The sequence below is a fragment of the Cucumis melo genome, chromosome 12, assembly GCF_025177605.1.
Source record: "Cucumis melo cultivar AY chromosome 12, USDA_Cmelo_AY_1.0, whole genome shotgun sequence".
NCBI lineage: Eukaryota > Viridiplantae > Streptophyta > Magnoliopsida > Cucurbitales > Cucurbitaceae > Cucumis > Cucumis melo.
The window spans coordinates 28,378,622-28,399,419 of NC_066868.1; the positions used below are offsets into that span (position 1 = coordinate 28,378,622).

The following is a 20,798-nucleotide window of genomic DNA, read 5'->3' on the forward strand; positions in this document are numbered from 1 at the left end:
AAATCTAATTGGGAAAATCATGCTCCGTTAACGAGATCTCATATTGGTTGGAAGCAATTCGGGACATGAAACTATTTCGTTTTCTCATATCGAGGCTGTAATTTCAATTTAATTCTTTAAACCTTTAAGTTAAGCTTATCATTCAATATGTGTGATGATAATAATAAAAATGAAATAAAGAAGATAACAATAACCTAGCAGCCGAAGCTTGGCTTGGTTTCTCACAATTTAGTACCCAAGAACATAATGAATCAAAAAAAGCTTACGTTTTATTTGTTAATTTAAACAAGATACGCTTGCTATACAGACAAATCATCCCAAAATCGAACCAAAGAAGAAAAAAATCTCCCCTGCCTTTATCAGAGACATATTCCCATCTGTCCTCGATCTATGAATCAATATCCGTTTAGAATTCCAACCAAAAGTAAAAATTGGAAAACCCTATCAAAAAGTTCTCAATTGAGAACTAAACTAATTCAACTGTTCGTTCCTCCTTTCTTCGCAGAACCACAACTTCCCAACTACCCTCAAGTAACTGGAAAGTTATTCACGCCTGGTGAGGAACTTATTTCAGTGCTGTAAAATGACTCATCACCAACGATATCATACATACTATCGTTCTTCTCTTCTTCCCATTTGAGAACCTCTCGAATATACCTAAATGCCTCATCCACTGAAGCACGCTCTCGAGCTCGTGTGTGCCAAACAAACAACTTTTGCCCACTAATGGAGAAATATAGCTCCTTGAATTTCACTGCAATGTAATAGTATGCTTGTTGTGCCAATGTCTGATTGTTGTTGTGTGGTTTCACAGGGCAGAAGTCCTGGAACCACTCACAACTCGACAATGGAACCTGATTTATCTTTTCCTCAAATGCATCATACTTGTTTAACAGCAGCAGAAAAGGAGTATTCCCAAAACAAGGGTGCCTTACCAAATGCTCAAACAAGTTTCTGCTAGCCAGCATTTTATTCTGCAGAGGACCCTTACTATGGGACAACATCTGGTCATAGTCACTCAAGGAAACACAAAATATCATGGCCCTCACGTCTTCAAACATATCTAACCATTTGCAACCATCAACCAGTCCTTCAGAATTTATTTGAATTAGTTGGTATCTGCGGCAAGAAAAAAGAAGCAACATAATTGTGAGAAAAAGAAAAATGAGTGACGAAAAGAACACCACATAGGGGAAAAAGAAATCTTTTTACTTCGTTAATGGAGGGGCCAGTTCAAGATTTTCACCATATAATTCAGACACGGGGCTCCTATCATCAAAATAAAATTCCATAAAAGCAAGGCCATTGCTTTGACTGACTCCTTCAGCATACAAAATATCCTTGTCAGAAGGCTCGTATTCATTGCTTGATATCTCTATCACCTGCAGAAACATCCACTGGAGATAACGAGCTGGATATCTACAAATTATAATTATAGACTTTTAAGGGTTAGGGAGGGGGAAATAAAGTTCGAGATTCTCCTTTATAGACAATACTCAATGTGATAAACCACAATTCACATCATCCAATAAACTTTGGTGATAACAACAAAGCAAGGAACGTGAGTTTTCATCCCCCACCAAGAGCAGTTCATAGGATCCAATAGTAGAAAGTAGTAAACTATTATTGATTATCGAACCAGGATTTGTGGTAATTTAATGCAGGAATCTAGTATCTTGCACTTGACGAAATACCATCTCATTATTTTTGCCTATATTTGAAGATTTGTACACTGTGTGTCAAGTAATTAGTTTTATGGTGGTTGTCGTGAATATTTCACATGGATACGGAGCAATTCTCCATCCTGCCTTCTCCATTCCGAATGGGTAAAAGAACTAGCCAAGGTGTTGGTGCATAATGGAAAGGTTTCATAATAATTTTTGTGAAAAGATGCATACCCGATCAAGAAAATATTTTGTAACATCAGGAAGGCTATGCAATTCATCTCTTCTCCTGTATGTTTCCTGAAGTGCAGAATCTTTCCACATTTCATCCACAATTGGAGCATATTCACGAGTTGCAGCAGGAAAGAAAGCATCCAAGTCACCAGTAGCCATAATATTCAATAACCAATCAGAAAAGTGTTTGAATCTCTGGTTGATTGAATATAAACATTGCTTACTTTCTGTTACTCCTGTTTCAGCTGCATATATCATACACAAATCAGTCAACACAAAACATGCTCACCAAGGTTTGGCTGGTTAATTACTATATTGCTTTCCTTTTCTACCCTCAAGTTTCTAGTCTCGAGTCTCTACCATATAAAGTTCAGAATGCTTATATAGTGCTCTGCAACTAAAATTAAAAGGGAACAGCCAGAACCCCAAAATCATAAATCAACACTATCATTTTTCAGCTTCAATAATCAAATCAACTGAGGAGCTGATTAGAACGCATATTGTTCTTAATGAGAAACAAAACTTTCGTTGATAATTTTTTTTTAAAAAAAGGGGGCTGTACACCACCACAACCCAAAAATGAAAAAACAAAGAGAAAATATGCCAAACAAAGCTCCAGCTATATTTATATGCACATACACATATATTCATGAGTGTCTTGAGTACCCAAGCCAACTTGCGATCTTGACTATTCCGAATGACTCAAAGGGATCCCTTGAAAGATGAAAAATTTTGAATTAATTCATAAAAGTCTGTTTCAGCCTTCTCAAGACTTTGAATTGTAGGAATGCATCTTCCATAACATGCTTCAAAATGAAAAAGATCAACTAGATTGAAAAAACCACTCACAAATGAATTGTCATAAACTATATTTGGAGGGTCCAAGACTTCTTTTTTTTTTTTTATAAAGGAGACTAGCTCCTTTATTAATTAAAACTCAAGTACAAGAGAATTATACAATGAGCAAAAATAAAAAAGCAAAAAGGAGAATCAGGAGGCGCACCCGGACATCTCAATTAGGTTGACACCTCCTTACGTCCTCATCATATCCAAGAGCACATCAAATATTCCATAGAAACTCCTACTACAACAAAGTAAGTTCCAAACAAGGCAAAAGCAAGGCGAAAGCTAAAGAGAAACAAGGTTTAAACAGTTTCGAAACAAGACCAAAAATAAAACACCAGTGGAAAACATTAGAAAGCAACAAATAGGAGGTCTTCAGCAAAAAACTTTATCAAGCTTGAGAAACTTGGCCTTCTGAGTGAGGGCAGAATACACAGCACAGACTATCAGGGTTGCGAGATGAAAGCCAACCAATTTAAGCATACATCCTGAATGGAGTACTTGTTGAATTCCTTGTTCAAAGTACACCAAGCTGCTGCACTTTTTTTTGCGATATCCAACCTTTCAGGCCGGCCTATTGTCTTGTAAAGAAAGATTCATTGATTACCTTCAAATCAAAGTTCCACAAGCAGTGCTTTAGACATGTTTTCCCAAATGATTCTCGGCCTCTTTGACAGAAATGGGCCCCTGAGGAACTGAAGAACATTCAAATTCAATGATCCATAAAAAACCCAAGCAACTTCAAAGAGGGAGAAATTCCCCAGCAGTTGGCTGATCAAGAATGACAAATAAATGCAGTAGGTCCTCTCAACTAGATTGACACCCCCTTAGCACCAAGAGTTATATACCTCGAACGTATCTTAAATTGGGTAGAATGAGGATGATGAAAAATTGACTTAGAAGAACGGGCTGGGGATTGAATTTGGGCGCAACTAACTTCTAATAAATCAGCATTAGCCTCTAAAAACAGCTTGGAGCTGCTGGAATAAGCTAATGATAGAGAATAGGCACTATTTTCCTCAAGCAAAACGGGTTCTTGACCTTCTAAAATCTGGGCTTTTAAGGGATGTTTTGCCATGATCTTCTTTGATTGTTTCTTCCGGATAAAATACTCCGGAAATGGCTTGAGGTAATATGGAAGATCTTAGCATGTCTTTCTTCTCAAATTTCCTTTGAATCCTGACTTTGTTGAGGAATAAAGAGAAGAAGAGGAAATGGAAACTGAAGATGAAGGGTTGAAAGGAGGAGCAACCGTTGAAGTGGGACCCACATTGACTTTCTTTAGGAAAATATCAGCTGAAATAAATTCAGATTTTAACTTCTTGTTCAAAGGATTGGAGAAAAGAGGATCACCAAAAAGTGGGCTGCTTTCTGGTTGAGGAGACTTTCCAGCTGTAAAAGGAGAGACAACTGGAATTTTCTCTTTCTTCAATAAAAATGCCTCTTCAACTTCCTCTGTCTTGTTCCTTTCAAAATTAAAGTTCTTGATCTCTCTCCTTCTTAAGCGTGGTTCTTCGAATCCAACCATGTCCACACAGCTTTCCTTGGAGTCTCAATTTAAAATCACCTTCGCTTCAGGGGAGGTAATCGGCACTGGTGCTAGCGCCAACGAGGCTGAATCTTTGCTTTGAAACATTTAGAAGGTTAAGCGTCTCAAAAGCAATTTTCCAGAACTCCAAAATGATCTCCTAACTTCGAACGTTTGCTTGCTCCAATAATTACAAGGGAGTTTTTTTTTTTTTTAATTTTAATCCATGGTCTGCTATGTTTTCTTTTGCTCCATTTCTTAAACTTTAAATGAAAAGGACCACTACTTGCCATAACTCTTCTTTTCCAACAAACTCTTCTAAAGATCCTTCAGCCAATTTAATCAAAGCATTCTCAACAACCGATGGATTGATGATTATTTTTTATTGAAAAAGATCTGCCAAGGTTTTTTCTAATTTCCTTCCAATCATCAAACACAAATTATCTTGAAATAATCCATATATTATCAAAGTCTTCTTTTAAAACTTCCGTATTTTTTATCACCCATTGCTGAGTTGCACTCTAAAATTCTTAGGTTAGAACAGAGGAAGAAGTGCTATGTTTTACCAATTCTTGAAAAGAGGATCCATTACGCAACACTTTTTCAGCATAACTTGTCCCTAGTGACTCAAAAGGAAGCTGCAAGGAGGTCTGGAGATGATTTTTGTACCAAATCGAATAACCGTACTTCATCAAGAAACTTTCCAACATTTTGTGAAAGGGTTTCCAACCCTATCGAGAGACACCAGAACGAATATGGATGAAGGATAAATTTTTGTTCCTCCTCCAAGCTACACACCTCATAACTCAACCTACTTTTGACCTAAATTTTAAGAGTCTTGTACTTCCAAAATCGTCAAAATTATTTTGAAGAAGAAAACCATTCTCAGGGCCACGAAAGAATTTAGAAATCTCCTTCAAGAACCATCTGAATTGAGTGTCCGATAATGTCAAGATCTTTCGAGCTTCCACATCTTCTATATGGAAGTAATCTTTGTCGAACCAAATACAGTAACGAGCATTCGCTACTTTGCATCTTTCTACTTCCATTATCACCAAAACCAGACTCACTGAAACAAGGATGGACAAGAAGTCAAGCTCTAGGGGACTAACCGGAGAAGAAGGATGAGAAATGCCAGAGGAGAAAAAGGGAGCCGGAGTGAGGTTAGGGACGAAAGGAAGGAAGGGAGGGGAGAGGAGAGAGTCATTATAAGGTTCTATCAATCACAAGAAATTCTCTACCCTGATAGTGTTTTTTTTTTTCTTAAAAGGAGACAAGCTTCTATATTATTAATAAACTCAAAGTACAAGAGAGTTATACAATGAGAATAATAGAGAAGCCTATAAATGGGAGAGAGAGAGAGGATCAGAAGGTGCACTACCTCGATGGTGTTAAAAAATGGAATTTTAGAAGATTAAATTTTGAAGAAGTGAGACTAAGGAAATAAAAGAGAACAATTAGGGAAATTTTTCATTTTACTAGCTCTATGCCATTTCACTTCTTTAATTCTAGGATATGATGAGGACGCTAAGGGGTTGTCAACCTTGAGATGTCCGGGTGCGTTTATTGCTCATTGTATAACCCTCTTGTACTTTGAGTTCTGCATCATTTTTATAATAAATGAGATTCGTTTCCTTTTCAAAAAAAGAGAAAATATCCCTTGCTAGTACACCAAAAGGAGTGGTTTCCTCCCCCTAGGTTTCAACATATGGTTCGTGTTGAGGAGCAAAAGTACCTAACATTCCTCAAGTCCAATCAACTATCGGTCATCTTCAGACTTGGTTCAAGAAGACATACCTAAGACGATGTTATGCACAATCATAAATGTCAACCAAAGTTGATATCAAGATCCCTCTTGAAGAGTAAACAAAACATGACCACTTGGATTTTCCTGTACAGGCAAGGGAGTATTGACTTCCACGAATTCATCAGAAATAATTCCAACGGAATGAAACTTGACTTCAGGTTCCCTTTGTTCACTCAGATCACTTTCTAAGCAACCAAGCAACTTTTCCTTTCCACCGTCTCAGGTTTTCATCATCCTTCTCTTTCTCAAGTTGTTCCTTGAGTGAAAGGAGAGGCCCTAGAGTGAACCCATCTTTATCATCGACCTCTAACTCCTCACTCTTCTTTTCCTGCCAGAACTCATCAACTTTTCTGGCAGACAACAACACTGCTTCCTCCTCAACCTCTTCCCCACCTCCATCAATAAAAGCATTCAACCTAAACAAATATCTTGAATAATATAGTCTAGGGCATCTTATTGGTTAATAGTAGGATTTCTTTTTTTTTTTTTTTGCCCTCAAGGAAATAAGACTTCTCAAAATATTTCATACGGTAAATTCACCCTACTTGTTAATCACTGCTTAATCATAAATATTATGCCAATTGTCTGGTATCGTCAAGCATCACGGTTGATCTAGCTACATCCTGCTAGAATAAGTGTGGGTCTTTTTATTATAGTTAAAAAAACGGAAGTTAAATTTCTTTTCAATGCAGAAAGTGAAAGATATCTAATTAACAAGCGGAAATTTATAGGCAATCCCAGACCTGTGCCAGCCTTTTTATCCAATTTCTCTTCTATAACGGCTCCAGTTTTCTTTTCAATAATAGCTTCTTCTTCAAACCGCTCCCGCCCCTCAAGCAAAGTACTAAGATACTTATATACATTGCTTTGAATCATAAGCTTTATATTCTGAAGCTCTTCTGGAGTGAACTTGTTCCCATATAAAAATCTAGCCTGTTCCATAAAAACGGGGCAAAGATACCTTGAGCATTAAAAGGATGCTATGAAATTCCAAATAAAACTCAAGGACAACCTATAGAACAAATCTTGTTCAAGTAAGGCCATGCTATGAAACTCCAAATAAAAAATACCAAGAAAGAACAAATTTTCACTAAATTAGAGGACATCCAAATCATAACTTACCATAATTATATATATAAGAAACATATTTCATTGATGTCTGAAATTTATCAGAAAAGTTGATTGGATGATTCAGCAAAACATACAAATCGTTATTATTTTTTATTAGTATTATTTTCTAAAACATTGCGTGTCTAGGGTACATCAAGATCAAATCATGGTAAGTTTCTGTGACACTAAAGATGGCATCAGTATCGAAAATGAAATGAAATGGGAGCAATTCTCGAAACTAAATGAATGCTTGATTGGGGCAAAAAGAATAACATGGCACGCACCTGCTTAAACAAAGTGCTAGTTCCAGATCCTTCAATCCCAAACAAGAGAAGCTTATGAATTCTCCCATGCTCCAAATAATCTGGCACAGATCTGCCAGATATGGTGGTTGGATCTTCTTTGGGTGCATGGAGATTGACGGGAGGTACTGGAAGTGAAAATAACGAACAAAGCAAGCGAGTCGATGCCTGCCTACCAATAGTCATAAGATAATCAGCATGATAAGTTTTTACTGCAATTAAAACCAAAAGGTCGATGCAAATGATAGAACCTTTCCCCATATGTTTCCTTTAATATTATTTTGACCCTCTTCCTCATAAGATCCATCATCATACACCCAGAAATGAGTATCACGAGGACACTGCACGTTGGCCAACTGAGAGAAAAAACACGGTAAGAGCAAAGTACAGACATTTTTCAACAGAAAAAGCATAAGAATGCTCGCCCCCATACCATAGATAAACTCAACACAGAAAGAAAATGCAACATCTTTTTCATTACCAAGGATGAAAAGTTAAAGTAGGAAAGTCTATTAAGAGTCAGAGTTGTTAAGTGATATATAATTAAATTCACCTTCGCCCATCAACTTAAGCTTTTGAATCGATTGATGATTTAAGATGGTAACAAAGTAGATTGCTTCAGGATGTCCTGGGTTGCATTGTTTTGTAAAGGGAGTCTCAAGCTATGTATTTAGACACAGTCAAGTCGATCATACCATCAACAATGTTCTATACCGGAAATGACAAGGTTATGGTTTTGATAGTTTACGTTCGTGATATTATTCTTATAGGTAATATGAGACAGGACTGACTTTCGGGAAGAAAAAGTTAGCTAATGATTTCCAAATCAAAGACCTAGGAACTTTAAAATATTTCCTAGGCATGGAGTTTGCCAAGTCTAAAAGTGGCATTTTTGTTAACCAAAGGAAGTATATTCTTGATCTACCGAAAGAAACAAGTTTACTTGGCTGCAAGGTATTTGAAACTCTCATTGAGCATAACCTGAAATTGGAAGTTGCTACTGCAAAAGAAATAAAAGAAAAAGAAAAGTACCATAGACTTGTGGGAAGACTTATATCTCTCTCTCAAACATATCTTGACATCGCTTTTTCAGTTAGTATGGTATGTCAGTACATGCATGCTCTTGCATCAGCTTGTTTTGATGTTGTTTGCAGAATCCTAAGATTTTGAAAGGTACTCCAGAAAAAGGCATATTGTTTAAAAAACATGACCACCTTAATGTCAAAGTGTACACTAACTCTAATTGGGTAGGTAGCACAACTGATAGAAGATCCACTTTTTTGTGCTCCTTTGTCGAAGGAAATTTAGTTACTTGGCAAAATAAAAAATAGAGCATGGTTGCAAGAAGTAGTGCAGATGCAGAATTTACGGCATTAACCCATGGTATTTGTGAGGGCATATGGATAAGAAGGCTATGGGAAGAATTGAGATTCTCTCGGTCAATGCCTATGCACATTTATTATAATAACAAGCAGCAATTTCCATTGCCTACAATTCAGTCCTTCATGATAGGACGAAACATATTGAAGTTGATAAACACTTCAAAGGAGAAAATTGTTCAAGGAAGAATATACATCCCTTATCTTCAGACAACAGAACAAATTGCATATGTGTTAATTAAAGATCTTCCAAAGTGACAATTCAATAACTTAATTGAAAAGCTGACTATGGATGATATCTTCAAACCAACTTGAGAGGGAGTTGGTTATTTTCTTTGTTAATCTGAAATTCACTCACTTCTTTAACCTTCAAGATTTCTTGAAACAAAAGTTCTAGCAAACTACTTTCTGTTAAACAACTAAACATCTTCTTCTTTCACAAGTCATACTAACTACTGGAAATCGTCTTCCCAAACTTGATTACCTCCAAAAGATCAAGGCTCCAAAATGAACTCTGTTAAAGTTCCAGTCAAATACACCATTTCTACATGATCATACAGTCCATATTCAAATGTGATCCAGAAATCTTTTTACAAATGCTCCATAAGCATCAAAAGAACAAGAGATCTCCACAAGGAATTGAAGAATTTGGAACAAAACTTTACTTTTGGATACTTGTAGCAAAACCAAAACTGGGGTAATCTTCTTTATCTGCTTCCTAACTACCTTTTTTTTTCTTTTTAACTCCTAGCTCCCTTGAATTCCAAAAAGACTTCCAATGCACTATCACACCCAAGATTACTTACAATGCTGGGAAAAAGTTTAAAGAACTCAAATGAAAGATGTACCACAAGCTTCAATGATGTCATGCAAATGCTTTGGGATTTCTTCTCTGAATTTCTGGAGAGAAGGTTGTTCTTCTTCTAAACCTTCCTCCACAAACAACTCACGAACATCATTGATTATGTTCTCCAAAATCTCAGAATCTTCAACATCTTTCCCTGTATTAATCTCTTTTAGTTCCTCACTACTTACACTTGGAACTAATTCAACATCTGAGTCAAGAGCTTCTTGAGCATCAAGACTGCCAGCTTCCTCTGGTTTAGCAATCTCGTATTGCACCTTGCTTGGACTTCGCTGGCACTCTTGATGAGAGTTCAATGTACCTCGTATGGTATTGCAACCAGTAGCTTGAATTATGAGCTAGAAACTTCCAAAAGATCCGGATTTACATCGGAGAATGAAGATTTGAGAGATTGATGACCCTGGAAATGCTTCTCTTGAGCCTTGAATGAACAAACTCCAAAAGACTCAGAATTGAAAAGAGCAATCCAAAAATTGTTGAAGGAAGTCTTCTCCCTTATAAAATGCTTCAAGAAGAACTTGGGGGGGGCAAGAGTTCCTTTTAGCTTTATTATAACGAGTTGACAAGGGAGTAGAAGATCTTTTTTCTTTGACGACAGACTTGCTTAGTGACACAGTAGTTGGAGAAGAAACAAGGGTGTCAACTTTTGATGAATCGAGAGGAGAGATACCGTTAGAGATTTGATATAGAAATTCTGACCTGGCGACGCTGTTATCAATAGGAAAGATAGAACTATTTTTTTTATTATTATTATTTTTAGAGTTGGGTGACCTAATTTTGACGTTGGAGGATGCCTCAAACCCACAAAATTAATATCGCAGCTGTCTTCTACATCTTTTTCTCTCTTCTTTAAAAACATATTTTCGTTTTCCGGCACTTTCAATGCAACTCCTATCTGAATTTTATTATTGGCTTTCATGGTGATTAAAGACTTGTTGGCACTCTTGTTCATAGAAACAACATTATTATTATTATCATTAATGCTGCAAAAATGTGACTGCTGGACTTCAAGTGACTTTTCAAAAGGAATAAAAATAAAAGCAATATACTCGGAGAAAGTTGAATATCACTAATAAAAGCAATATACTCGGATTGTGTTTAAATCAAATATATTCAACTACACTCTATGCACACTTCCCTTTGTATCCTTAGTTTACCTGTCTGTTACTGTGGCAATTTAACAACAAATCGAATATGTATATAACATTTATAACATTTAAACACAATCTCACAAGAAGTGACAGTGGTTAGTAACAAATTTATCAATTTACAGTAGAGGGTCTTTTTTTTTTTCCTTTTTGAGAGGAAACAATAAATTTCATTGATTAAATGAAATTATAAAATGAGAGACCTATTTAGATTATTTCAAAAAGGTTTTCCAATAGGCTATAAGAAATTTTAAACCGTTAAAGATTCAATTACCAATGCAGTATAGTAAGGTTGTCTAGGTAATGTAATAAAAAAATGAGATACGGAAAGGGTTATTCTCTCTCTCCCATCTCTCATCTCTCCTCTCCCCTTCTGGTTGCTGGCGATTTCTCCCTGCTTTCTCCCTACCGACGGAATTAAAGCCTCATTATGGAAGTAGTCAGTTGCAAAGTCCTTCAGTCTCACTATGCATTTGGAAAGAAGGTAACCGAATTCATGTTGAAGATGTGGAAGCTAGCAGAATATTGTCGGTTTCCGAAAATCAACTAGAATGGTTTCTGAAGGCTGTTTCGGATTTATTAAGAGGACCAGAGGATAAGTTTTTTCAAAAGTTGGGTGATGCGGATAGAGGAAGACCGAAAGTTTCAAAGTTTAAAACAAAGAGTGGTTGGGTGTTAAGCTGTGATTTCTTGCCTTCTTTAGAAGGTCATTCAGATTTAAGGGTATGCTCAGGGAAAACAGACAGGGTTGGAGGCCGTGCCTTAACACGCTGGAAATTTTCCTTAGTAAAGAGGAATATGTTAATTGGTTTTCTCGTAATCATTTAAAGAATACTCTTCCATCTTTGACAAGCAACCCGAGTTAAGTCAAAACAAGGAAGGACAACGTTCCTGTCTCAAAGAAAGCTTCATAGGCATTCCTTAGTTCAGTAGGTCGGTCTGAGCCTAAAAGAGTGGACAGTGATACTTCCTCACCTGGAAATCAGATATCAGGGTCAATGGGTGATTAAGAACTCTGAAGTTGCTCCAACTAACATTGGAGGCCTCTGAATTGTTACTAAACTATTTGAGTTTGATGAATGGAGAGTGATCCAAAAACTACTGGAAAATTATTTTCAAGCAAAGATAGTCATAAATCCTTTGTTCGATGAGAATGCTCTCATTAGTCTTAATCAAGGCTCAATTAAGGATTTTATCAGTGAGGAAGGGAAGTGGCAGGCTATGGGGTCTTTTCACCTTAAATATGAAAACTGGGACAAACCCAAGCACAGTTGGCCGCTTGTCTTGAAAGGCTATGGAGGATGGTTAAAAATCAAGAACCTCCCTTTGGACTATTGGAGCAGGAGTACTTTTGAGGTTTATCGGTGATCATTTTGGGGGTCTTGTGAACATTGCCACAGAAACTCTAGACCTCACAAATTGCAGCGAAGCCAGGATTCAACTCAAGCAGAATTTATGCAGCTTTGTTCCATCAACGGTCGAGATTACAGATTTTAAGAGAGGGAATATATTTTTACATTTTGGCGATTTCGAATTTTTTAATATAAATAATCAGTGAAGTATCGTGACATGGATTGGATATCCTCTGCCGAAATGGTTTCATAACAGAATTCTTAATTCATATGAATATGTCCCTTACCTTGTTTTCTTCCTCTCTTTACGAAAAAATTATTAGAGATTAATAGTGTATCATGCCCATATTAGTTTCTAAACACTCGGCCAACCAAAAAATTAAGGAATCCTTTCTCTGCTTCTTTTTCTCTCCTATTGATGTGATTGATGAAAATTTAACGTGCACTTGTTAGTTGATACCTTCAGTACTCTGAGCTCAACCTTGGTGATTTCACGCCCATTTATAAAAACTTTTGTGCTCCCTTTGCTTGCATCCGCCCGAAGCTTACCTCCAACATTCAATTTTGAACTAATTATCCTGTCAGGCTTCTCTCCTTCCTAAAATCAAACGAAAAGTAAATAAAGATGAATAGAAGATAGAAAACGGGCGAACATGGATTGGATTTTTTTTTCACCTTTCCCCAAAGCCCCGAGTCCTTGTCGTACCAATACCTTCCCGGTTTCAACTTCTGCGGAGGTATCGCACAGCCCAAAATCTCGGCCAATTCTTCTGGACGTAACTGCCTCTCATTCACTATTAGCTGCTCGGGCCGAAGCTGATTCGCCGGGCACTCCTTCTCAGCTTTCATTATCTGCTTAATCTCCAAAGGGCTACATACTCTTGATAAAATCCTGGAACACTTGCCCAATACAGCCCTCTTCAACTCGTCAATCGGTCGTCCAATACAGCCCACGCACTTCCGTCCCTCTGGCATTGATCCCATTGCCTTAAGTAAACAATTACTGCAGTACTGGGCATCACAGACCAAACAAGCTTCCCTCTCTTTCAACCGATTCCCTCTCCCACATCTACTACAAATTCCTTTCTTTTTCGCTCGTTTTTCTCGGGAATGAGATAAAGCCGGGGATGTCATCACATCGGTCGTACACGACCTCGGAGAGGAAAATACGTCTTCCTCGTCGTCTTCCGAATCTCTTGGTGTAACAAAAGTTACAGTGTTTGCACGCTTACCTTCAGCAATAGCAGGTTCCGACTCTGAATTTAAGTGCTGAGCAGACAATTCTGAACTGAACGCCTCGTCTACACCATTTCCAAACTTTGAGCGTTCACCATTATGGGATTCCAGCTGAACTCTAGGAACTGACGACGATCTCTGACTCTTCACTGGACTACGGGGGACCGCTCCATTGCTTAACCGATTGAACCTGGAAACCCTGGGAGCAATAGGATAAACAATCGGAATAGAAGAGATGTCGGAGATCGGAACAACGGAAGGAGAGAGAATAGAAAGTGACTCCAAATCCAGTGGATCGATCTTCGGTAGCTCGTGAGCCACAGGAGGGCCTTGATACTCAACTGCGATTGAGTAATCGAGGTGTTCTTCGTCTGGTAACGGTGCACCAGCAGGCAGCATCCTCCTTAGAGCCTCTTGCCAAGCATTCTCCTCATTGGTATCTGAAGCCATGAGAGGATTTCAACAGTGGAGGGAAGTAAGATTGTACTTCAGAAACTCGAAGAGATAGAGGAAGGAGAAGCGGACTTGGGGGATGATCTTCGAGGACTGAACGAGTTGAGCCCGTAGTACTTGGCCGAAGAAGTAGACGGAAGAGAATTACGAAGATCGTTAAGAAGCCTGGGTGCCAAGTGTCACGGGCAAGGTGATTTGTGCCTGTGGCGGTATCCCGAATACCCTAAATAGCAGTCTTTGCTTTAGCTACTAGCTAAAGCACAGTGTGACATTTCAACTTTTCATATGCAAGCAAATCAAAAATCTCAGATGCTACTATAGGGATAGCACACTACTTAAACCCCACCCAAGCCTTGCACTCCTTCCAATCTAACCTATTTTTTACGGTTTCAATGTTTTCTTTATGATGTTGACTATTTGTTTTCTCTTTCCCATTTTATAAAACAATTTTTCCAATAACGTGGAGAGAGGCTACACCATACTGCGAGTTTGTCCTCCGCACGTTTCAAATATTGAACGACTGACTTGTTGACCGAGCAGAACAAGTGTTGCACAATCGTATTTGAAGAGTTACGATTGTGACACCAAGCAACCCAAAAAAAAATTGTGTGCACAATCACCTAGTTTTATAAAACATAAATACTCATTAACATGAAATCATTTTCATTAACATGGCTTTCATCGCCTCATTTTATAAAACATAAATACTCATTAGTCTTTCATATTCCTTTCCACCAAAAACATAAATCATTCCTATGCATAGACTATTGTGATGCATTTTCATCGAAAGCATCCCTTGAAAAAATTTATGATTCATTCCTCGTTGTTCAGGCCGCTAAGCTCAATACGCTCCTTTTATGCATTGGTCAATTTTACTCCACCATGCGGTCATTTTCTACATGCTTGTCTTTACTCCTTATGTGCACATGATAGTTAACTCATTGATAGGAATAATATGAATGGTTTATTCACCACATAGCATACAATCATCACACATGAAACTTTACTTGAAACACAACATACACACTTTTTTTAGAAATCATTATTTTATAAACATTAACATATGAACAACATTACAAATCAACAATAAATTTAGAAGAAAGCTTAGAAATCTTTAGACACTTTGGAAAATTACTCACAACACAACTTCTTTCTTCAAAATGCTTTGTTTCCCAAAGATTTTCTTCTCGCCTAGTGAATCCTTCTTTCAGCAGAGTAATTCAAATATTTTAGCATAACTTTTTTTACCATTGACCCTTATTCCCTATTTATACTAATCCTAAATTGGAATACTCATCCTTAAGCTTTTGTAAGCTTGCTAATTCCTATTTAAAGTAATACATGTGTAAGCTTAATAATTTTTCAAACCCTGCTTAGCTTAATTAAACCATTACATGTGGTCTATTAAGCAAAATTAGGAAATTATCCAAAAACTTCCCAACTCTCAATGCCTATCTCCAGCTCGTGTTGAACTTCAAATTGCTTGCTCACCTTCTCATTCTCCTTCTCCTTGCATCTCCTTAACCCGACGCCAAGCATCAAAATGCCTAATTTCTCAAAAACACCTTCCTTCAAAATCCTTTGCTTAGCTTTTTATCTCTCAAAATAACCCTTCCATCCAGGCACAAGTCTCACAAGAGCCATGTTGGGCATGGAGAGCCATGCTAGGCATTTAGGTTGGTAAGCTTGACTATGCGAGATAGATCATGTGGCCAATGCGAGGCATGCAGGCAAGGGTCACATGAGAGAGGGTGCAGTAAGGCTTGGATGTGCATGTGAGTAGCCATGCAAGCAAAGGAAACTTTAGTTGTTTTAGGCAAAAGGTGGAAGTGGAATCTAGGTGTCATGGCATGTAAACACTTATATTTCTGCAAGTAGGAGGTGTAAAGTGACAAGGACGAGGTGTTAAAAGCTATGCAGGCAAGGTTCATTATAAATAGGTAACTTTGGACAATCATAACTCTTATTACTCATGAAAATCTACTCAAATCAGTCTCAAAATAAACCATGAGTGAGTCTATTTGTTGAGGTAGGGCTACAGGACTAAAAGGAGTTGAGGAAGAAGATTAAATTTTTAGCTAAAACACCAAAGGTCATTTATTGGGTGAAGTTTAGCAATGTTTAGTTTTTAAGTGCTACATAACGCATTACTTATAATCTTAAGTTGAAATTTCGAGGTAATATACTTAAGTTAACTCTAAAAAACTTTGTATAGGGAAGTTTTCTCACTTGAGTCATAGAATTTAAGTTATTGACTTGCAAAGTTTAACTTAAGTTTTGGATGGAAAAAAAAAATCATGGGCAGAGTTGAAGGTTGGTCGAGTGACTGAGAAGGCAAGTCAAGTTGGGCATGCAAGATAGGTGAAAGAGGTTAGTTTGTGCTTGGAGTATGCGAGTAACAGGGCCAGGGCACAGCTAGGCAGAGTGAGGCACACACCAAGACCATGCGACAAGCCTTACACGTGAGGATGCATGCAACGCGCAAGGCGTGTAACCATGGGGCACACAACAAGCCACGTGCAAGGATAGCATGCAGTTAGGCTACCTAGAGCCCTCCTCATGTGTCGGCCCACATGTAGCCCATTCCTTATGCATCAAACATGCCAAATGGCATTTTTTAGTTGTTTTTCATGTTCTTGCAATTTTTAGTAAAGTTTGGATATTTTCTAAGGTAAAAGGGTTAATTAATGCTTAAATATGATAATTTAAAGACAAGGAGAATTAGAAGAATTTCTAAGCCAAGTGGTTGAGCCACAAGTTTACGAGTGACAAATGAATTTCTATGTTATCTTCGTTATTTAAAGCTAATAGTTCTCTTACATGCTTTGAGATACTAAATGATATTTATTTATCGATTTAGCAAATAATTTGTAAACTATTTTTAAGCATGTCTTGTGAACATGAGATTTGAAAGAGATTTTAAGCAAACATGTGTTCAAAGGTAAGATTTCAAGTATGTTTTCACGAATCTATGCCCATATATATTATGTTACTCTTTATGACTAATTTATGTGCACATGATGGTCTTCTGTTATTGATGTGAAGGCTGACGAGTCTATGTTCCTTGTCAGTGAAGGTACAATTCATTGTGTGCGTGAAAAAGGTTATAGTTAGAATTTTGCCTATGACGAGCGAATTATGTCATTGACGGTGAGGCGTGCTAACACCAATTTTCATGTTATGGACAGGTTATAGACTAATGATCAAGTAAATTTTATATGTATTTAAAACGTTTGAAAGTTTCAAGATACATGTTTATGAAATGTTATTCAACTACTTGAATGTTTGTAAAAGCCAAAGATTTATGCATAACTATTTAGAAAATAATGTTTTATAAAACCGTCACTCATTGAATTTTTCAACTTATTTTTCAAGTGTTTTCTCACTTTTTAGGTATTGATCATTGTGTTGAGCTTGCCTTACAAGTGATATTTGCTACCTATGAACTAAGGTTATTTTACCTTTATAGTTAGCATGTTTATGCTTTTTAGCACAAGTTTCTAGTTGTGGGCCTAGTTAGTAAGTTGCTTGTTTTAACCCTAAAGGCCACCAGGATTGAAGGAATTGGAATGAGAATAAAATTGTTGAAAGTAAAGGATGCATGTATTTGGTTGTGCTTGAGAATAAATTATTTTTGTATTTCATTTGTAAAATTAATTATGAAAGCTCTATAAAATTTCAATATATATTGATTGATAAACAATAAACATGACTAAGTATTTGAGAAAATTTAATTATTTAACAATCAAATAATAATATTGATTAAGTTATTAATTACTAATATTTGTAAAATGAGTAATTTGATAGGACCAATTTGATGAATGTACATATAATTATGATGTATTAATCAGTAAAATTATTAATAAATTATAATTAATTCAATGATAGAATAATTATAAAATTATTAAGAAATAAATTCATATCATATTAATTACAATTATCATTAACTAACTATAAATATAATTAATTAATCAACAGTTTTATTGTATCATTTTTTAGAAATGAGTATGTTTATATAGATAAACTAATTTAATTTATTAAATTAAATAAAAATAAAGTATATATTAATTTATTAAATGAGAAGAGTTAAATACATACACTATAATTTAAATTTTAACATAATTTTATAAAGGAAAATTGTCCAAAATAGAACATTTACAAAATATTTACACTTCACATAAAAATTAGTCTATGAAGTGTGAATAATTTGCTAATTTTTATATTTTTTGAAAAAATCTATTTTATAAGCCACAAATTTAATTTTCATGTAAATAACTTTAATAAAAGAATAAAAAATGGGAAAATTGTATAAGATAATAAAAAAATTTAGAAAAAAGTAGCTCATAGCATTTTTTTTCGCATATTGCAAATATGACAAATAATTAGATATATCATAAGAGTTTTAGAGGACTATTCGCTTTCAAATTTGCTATTTTTGCAATTTAGAAAATGTAGTGACGTTAACCTTATCATCATAATTTTTTTGCTATTTTTCGAACTCCTCTAAAAATGTATTAAAAGATAAAAGAGTTGACAAACAAAAAACACATTGTTTTGAAAGAGTATAGTTCAAGGCTATCCAATCGGCCCTAACATTTGTCTTGTTTATCCCATTTCTATTTTCATCCCAATTCTCTTGATTCAAAGCCCTAACATTTGTCATTAAAGTTTACGAGGGGGTGGGGGCTTATAAAGTTGGGGCTACAAAAATCACTTTAATTTCTCTATTTCTTTCAACCCAAATTTTGATATTCCCTAGCCAGCACACATTGCTGTCCTTCCTATATCCTCCGTTCGACGTCGTTCCACCTAAAGTCTAGTCCAAACGTTTACTTTCGTCTCCCTGTTTTCAAACTTCTCCATTTTCTATTTCTAGTTTCATCATAGTCTTCAATGTCACTCTGAGCGAGCTGTGTGTCTATCTCTATGTTAGAGACTGCACCGATTTTGAGTACTTCCTCCATTCCGCAGTTAATACTAGGAAAGCGGTTGCTATGGTCTTCAAAGGCAGGTTTTTCTCGTCCTCCAAGAAATCCGATTCTTCCAGCCCCGACGGATCCAGTCCCCGGTTCCTTGGTTCTAACTCACCCATCAGATCCGACAAGAAGAAGAACAAATCAGCTGCCAAAGATGAATCCCAGATTTCTAATCCCAGCAGCAGTAGCTTCAGAGGTACTGTTCTGAAAGATGCTTCCCGGAGCAAGGATTGGAAACGAAAAGACAGTCAAGCTCCATTACCGATCGAGACGCCCTCGAAGTCTGGTTCAATATCCTCCTTGAACTTGGGGCCGAAGGGCAAGAAGTCGGCCGATGTGAAGGACGTAGCGTCATCGGTTTCACCTATTCTGGCATCATCACTCGGATTGAATAGGATAAAGACAAGATCAGGCCCACTGCCGCAGGAGAGCTTTTTGGGTTTCAAAGGTGATAAGGGCTCCTTGGGTTCGAGCAATCTTTCCAGGAATTGTGGTGATGGAAGCTCAGGCTCGAATTCAGGTTCAACATGGTCGGGGTCTTCTCGTGGGGGGAAGAAAGAGGCGGCGTGTCAGAAAAGATTGGGTTTTCAGGACAATGTTAAAAGCTATATTCACGATGCTAGCAATTCCGAGAATATGCCAATTGGTAATGCACCATCTACTGAACGGAATCCAAATTTGTTAGGACAGCCTCGGGTACAGAATATCGAATCATCCAATGAAGCCGGTATTGTTTTCTGGTCACCAATTTTGAAAAGCTTGTCGATATTGTGATTTTTGCATTTCGACCTTCTTTCATTGCACATCTAGGGGACGATTGGTTAGCCATAAAAACAATGAGCTGAGTTGAGTTGGTAATAATTATAGGGAAGTCATTGGGGAAGTTGACACGAATACGAAATGAGAAATGTGAGTGTTTTAGTGAGAAATGTGAGTTGATGCGAATAATGAAGTAATAAACTTTTTTAATCATTGGTGAACCGATTGGTAAGTTGATTTTTTTTTATCCACAAAATCCAACTCTCTCAAATTACCCAAATTGCCACACACCCCTTACTCTTTAGTCTACGCCAATACGAGGGGTACAAAAAGCATTCTACAAAACCGTCCAAGATGACTTATGTTGGAGACTGCTATTCTTATGGATATACACAAGGGGTTTGAAAAACCTCATTTCATTAATAGCCTAAAAAGATTAAGTTCGCAGGTAACAAAATGTATTAGGTTGTTTAAGTAGCAGTAAAAAAGATGAAAAGCTAACGTAAATCTAAGGGGGCGTTTGGAGGCAAGGAGTGAAGTTGTGAAGTTTGGAGAGTTACTTGGTGGTGGGGTTGGGGCCATAGTATAAGGAGTTGATAAGGCAGTGGAATTGTTATTTTTTAGTCGTGGGAGCACTCTGGCCATAGGAAAGACAAAAGCCACCAAAAACAAAAGGTTAAACCAATAACTAAACAACCTAAACCCAAAACAAGTGCAAGAAAGCCAAGAAAGGCCAAGAACAAGCAAGAATGGCTAAGAACAAAGAATGTTCCTACATCAAACCTCTCCACCGAATGAAAACTTGTACCAAGTATGGGCAACCAAGGAGGAACTCCCATTTTTTGTGGGCTTTTTTTCTGTACACCTGCGTAGTATTTCATTTTTTTCTCAATGAAAAGGAGAATGGCTTGAATTTTTTAGTTAAATCATTATCCAAGCATTTGATTGCTTCATCCCTTGATGTGAAGGATCTCTTTCAGACTTTGTGGAAACCAAAGAGTCTTAAGTGCATTAATGTCCTAGTCCTAGTGTGAATAATGATTTTTGGCTCACCAAGTTGCTCTGTCACTTTGCAACATGAACTATAGTTGTTACCTTTCTCCCTTTATTATTTGTCCGCTATGTTTGGCGGGAGTGAAGAT

General features: G+C 36.8%; 2 protein-coding genes across 5 annotated transcripts in view; one reads left to right on the forward strand and one right to left on the reverse strand.

The window, feature by feature from the left end:
- Positions 1–247: 247 nt before the first annotated feature.
- LOC103487294 (extra-large guanine nucleotide-binding protein 3-like) lies at positions 248–14,125 on the reverse strand. 2 transcript variants are annotated; one of them, XM_051080466.1, is made up of 9 exons: positions 12,908–14,125; positions 12,693–12,830; positions 7,740–7,844; positions 7,471–7,656; positions 6,820–7,009; positions 2,123–2,143; positions 1,899–1,978; positions 1,213–1,382; positions 248–1,119 (listed from the first exon to the last, which is right to left on the reverse strand). In XM_051080466.1, the coding sequence occupies exons 1-9, from the start codon at positions 13,916–13,918 to the stop codon at positions 528–530; spliced, it is 2,493 nt and encodes an 830-aa protein (XP_050936423.1). In that variant the 5' UTR covers positions 13,919–14,125; the 3' UTR covers positions 248–527. The 2 variants fall into 2 exon arrangements, with proteins under 2 accessions (XP_050936423.1, XP_008444133.1); XM_008445911.3 differs by having other exon boundaries at positions 1,899–2,143.
- A 4,523-nt stretch (positions 14,126–18,648) lies between these two features.
- LOC103486458 (probable serine/threonine protein kinase IREH1) overlaps positions 18,649–20,798 on the forward strand; it is a 43,846-nt gene continuing 41,696 nt past the window's right edge. The window contains exon 1 of one of the 3 annotated variants that reach the window (XR_007816138.1): positions 18,649–19,624. Coding sequence is in view for 1 of the 3 variants with exons in the window: in XM_051080467.1 (XP_050936424.1) it covers positions 18,916–19,624 (709 nt within the window). In the remaining 2 variants the exon portion in view is untranslated. The remainder of the gene's footprint in view (positions 19,625–20,798) is intronic. The other 2 variants (XM_051080467.1, XR_007816137.1) reach the window with 2 other exon arrangements.